The following is a 4,489-nucleotide window of genomic DNA, read 5'->3' as shown; positions in this document are numbered from 1 at the left end:
AATATAAAATATGTCGAATTAAACTGATTTAGTTAATATTGTATTAAACAAAAAGTGTTGTTGTGGTATACCACTAAAATTAATAAAAGATTACATTAACAAAATTAGTATTAAAATAGTATATTAACAAAAAAAAATAAAAATAAAAACTTGTCCCGCAGTACACCGCAGGTCACAATCTAGTTATGATTGTGTAAATTTACAACTTTTTATTTGGGTTTTTAGGCGTTGTGTATGTTAAGACCAATATTTTTTTTTAAGTACTTGATAGATGAAAATAATATGTTTTCCAAAAAAAATAATAATTAATTAACCATATATCACTCTAATTATAATTCACATGCATGCATTCCTCTGATCAACAAAAAAAAATTATAATTATTATTTTTTTCTACTAACATGTTTAATGTGGTCACCAAAACAAGAAAAATACATAACATAACTGCAAATAGATAAAATCATAACAAAGTTATATCTCTGATAAACAAAGTTAAATACATATAATATGGGATTTCTCTCCTAATGGTCATTGGAGCTATTTGCAAATTTAGATTTCAGCGAAACTTATTTACTTTATAATATGAATCTTATTCTTTATATCTGCTAGTTTGTTAATTAATCTTTTCAAACATATGACATCCTCACTTTCCTAGTTAAGTAAAGTATTAAAAATTACATTTGTTGCTCTCTCCTAATTAATTATGTAGATACTAGATTAAAACATGTGTACAATACGACTTAATATTTTTTAATATCCAAAATAATAGTTTGATATTTAAAAGTAAGTGATGTTATTATAGTGAAAAATTCATTTATATCGTATTCTTATTATATCTTATTTTAGTTAGATTATTTTTTGTTGTATAGTTTTCGATTTGATTAAATATTTCATAATAAAAGCCCATATTAGTTGTGTTTTCTATTCAAGTTTGTTTAAGTTTTATTTAAAAAGTAATTATAATCATTCGTAGTATGGTATTGTTATTAAAATTTTAATATAGATACAATAATTATGCAATATGTTTTCTGGACAAAAGTTTTTTACACTACATTATTTTGGATTAAGTTGTTTACACAATTAAATTTATGCAATTGTAAATATGTAGACAAATAATAAAATTTTATAATCCAATTTGCAAACATTTAGAAGTGTCAAAATAGTAGATAAACAAATTTCAACGTCTATTAAGGAGATGATCCTACTCTTCAAATTTTTTCTTTTTATCTTTTATTTGCTAAGTTTAATTTTTAGTAATATATTTGTAGTTGTAGACTACCACTATTGTTCATATTCAATGTGAAATTTTGGACTCGTTACTATTCTTTGTTCATAGATTGAATATTTTAAAATTTTAAATTATGATATATACGGGAAATAATCTACCTATCTATTATTTCATTATGTGATTATTATTTGTTTCAAAAAATTTGCAGAGATTAGTATTTCATATTTTTCTCTTTAATGAATATTCTTAATTTAGTTTTTGAAAATTTGTTTGTAATGAAAAACTAATACTAGTATAATTTTGGATAAGGAATAAGGTTAATTTTGTAATGCATTAGATAGGAAATTTTCAGAAAATTTTAAAAATTATGTTATGTTTAATTTCAATTTCCTTAAAAAGATGACGTATTATATAATCAATTATTGGATTGTGCTAGTTGCATTATGTCTTGTAGTAAGAACGTGATATTAGAGTGAGAAGAACCTCCTTCCTCCACAGCCTTGTGAGCTAATTCTCCAAGCTCTTTCGCTCTTCTTCTTCTATCTTTCGCATCATCACTTTCACCCATTAACTCTTCCACTGCCTTCTTCACTCCTTCTTTATCCACCAACACTCCTATCTTTTCCTCTTCTCCCCATTTCATAGGCTTCTCAACCCCGGCTCTTACACCGGCTTTTAGTACTTGTACGATCAGTTTCTCGTTGCAGAACTGGTCTGCGAACAGCGGCCATGTAAGCAGCGGTAGACCAGCGGTTATCCCCTCAAGAGTTGAGTTCCATCCGCAGTGTGTTAAGAACCCTCCAACGGAAGGATGTGAAAGGATAAGCATTTGAGGACACCATCCTTTGATGAGAAGTCCTCTGTCATTGATTCTTTCTTCAAATCCACTCTCCGAGAACCACTCAACTAACTCTTTGTACTTCTCCCAACCTCTTATGACCCAAATGAAAGGTCTTTGGGATTCCTCAAGGCCTAGCCCGATCTCCTTGAGCTGAGACAGAGGAAGATTGCAGACACTCCCAAGGCAAACATAGAGCACAGAGCCCAGTTCCTTAGAATCAAGCCATTTAATGCACTCATCTTGATCAATGTCTGATTTGTTTCCCCTCTCAGCTTTGTCTGCTCCCGCCTTGTTGCACAAGGAAACGGGTCCAATGGTCCATGCTTTACCAGACCTTGCCTCCTTGAAGTCTTTGGCATAATCAGGCTCGAGCTCTTGAAATGTGTTGACTATCACACCATAAGATGTCTTATCCGCTTCTACCATATCATCTATGAACTCCTTCCAGTCTCCGGGTAGATATGTTTCCAGGGGAACTTGAGTTCTTGTGAACTCGATTCTATCAGGAAAATAAGGAACAGTGAAATACTCCTCATCAGACTTTAAATTTTCCAAGATCTCACGGTTCTTGCGTACAACGTGCATACACAGAAGATAAAAACAGCCCATACCATGGAAGAGAACTTTTGGTATATTGAACTTCTTGGCTATTTTGCTTGTATAAGGCAAACACATATCGGAGATTAGACAGCTTGGTCGAGGGCTCATCTCTTCAATCAGTTTCTGGACTGGTTCTTCGAGCAAGTAAGCCGCTTTAAAAAACGTTATCATCCGCTCCATCGTGTCAAAAAAATCGATATTCTCTTGTCCTTGTTCCAAACCAGCTTCTTGATATGGAAACTTGACTTGCACCAGGTTGATGGGCAAGCCAGACTCAATGGCACGGTTTAGGACATTCTTGAACCTCCCTGCATTGAGAGGCGTCGTGAAAATTGTTATGATCACACCCCGCTGAGCCAAGAGCCTTGCAATATCAACCATTGGAATCATGTGGCCTTGAGCCATGAAAGGGAAGAGAACAAAGTGAAGAGGATAAGGTTCATTGGTTGTTTCAGAAGCCATTTCAATTCAACCTTAACAAGAAACTCCTCAAATTTTGGTTTGGTTTTGGTTTATATTTTTGGAGCTTATATAGAATAAGATGCGTGGAAAGCAAAAAAGTAAAGTAAACAGAAGACGTAAAATGATTTTCACTTGCCAAACACCTCTTATATTAAGTCCACAGATTGTGGTGCATACTTACTACAGGACATTCTTGGCCAATCAATACGTAGTTTGTCCGTTTGTGACCATCCTACATCTTCTATTGGCCTTTCTTCGCAGGAAAAGTTTTTAGACATATCTCAGTCATAAAGAAAAAAGAAAGATAATTCACACACTGAAACAACTACTTGGAGCCTCCCGCTACAACAAGTCTCAAGAATAAAAATCCACACCCACTTTCTCCCACTTTAATCACTTATACACCTACTTTGTGGTACTGGTGTATTTTCATAGTGTTGAGTGACCAATTAACCCCTTAACTAGATACAAACTTTGATTCATTTTTTTTTCAATTTCTCACCAAATTCAAAAAATATTTCAAGGAGAAAAAAAAAAAAAACGTTCCAATTACACAAAAACCTCGAGCAGAGAAAGCAAAAAACTGATCATGTGTATTAGGCTTGTTAGTTGTTACAGTTATGGATGCAAAAAAGTGATCGTCTTCATGTTATTAAACCAGTTAGCTTGTGATCGTGTTGGTGTGTTTGTGTTGTTAAAAAAGAAGAGCGATCGTGTTCGTTTTCTTCTTCAACTTCTTCTCACATAGAACATTCTTCAGCCTCTACTCACAGTTTAATGGATAGCGCTTTGTGGACACATTGACTTGTGTTTGTGTTCTTGTGTTCGTGTTGTTTATTTATCTACTTTTTCTTGTGATTTACTATATTTTTGCAGTTCTAGTGATAAAATTACAGAGAATGAATAAAATATTATGGTATGTCATGGATTGTAGCATGAAAACGTACATAACACACACAACTAGCCAATAAATACTATTTGCTAAAAGGACCTTTTCCTTCTTCAAACCAAGTTCAAAGTAAGATTTGCGGATTATTTATCTCTCTCTCTCTCCATGTCGTTCTCACTAACTATGTCTTTCTCTTGTAACTTTACGTTTGCTTTATTTAGGATTGCAGATAATTCCTCTAAGTAGACTTAGTTTTGTATATGTCAAGTTTTAGTGGGTTTTTGGCTTATGTATATTGGTATCCACAGAAAAATATCTGCCATGATCGTATCCACAATCACTGTGTTCAGCCTTTGTTCTTCAACTTCGATATATAATCCATAATACATTAATACCCAATCCATGATAAGCCATCCATAATGTTTTAATGAACACTAGAATAGTTTTTGTGTTTTTTTTTTTTTTTTTCCG

At 32.8% G+C, this 4,489-nt stretch overlaps 1 protein-coding gene across 1 annotated transcript; it reads right to left on the bottom strand.

Annotated features, from left to right (window-relative positions):
* Positions 1,634-3,134, bottom strand: LOC104777765 (UDP-glycosyltransferase 73C6-like). Its single transcript, XM_010502076.2, has one exon. The coding sequence runs from the start codon at positions 3,127-3,129 to the stop codon at positions 1,642-1,644; it is 1,488 nt and encodes a 495-aa protein (XP_010500378.1). The 5' UTR covers positions 3,130-3,134; the 3' UTR covers positions 1,634-1,641.

The sequence above is a fragment of the Camelina sativa genome, chromosome 3 (assembly GCF_000633955.1).
Source record: "Camelina sativa cultivar DH55 chromosome 3, Cs, whole genome shotgun sequence".
Taxonomy (NCBI): Eukaryota; Viridiplantae; Streptophyta; class Magnoliopsida; order Brassicales; family Brassicaceae; genus Camelina; species Camelina sativa.
The sequence above is the reverse complement of the archived record's forward strand: the minus strand, read 5'-3'. Positions and strand labels throughout refer to the sequence as shown.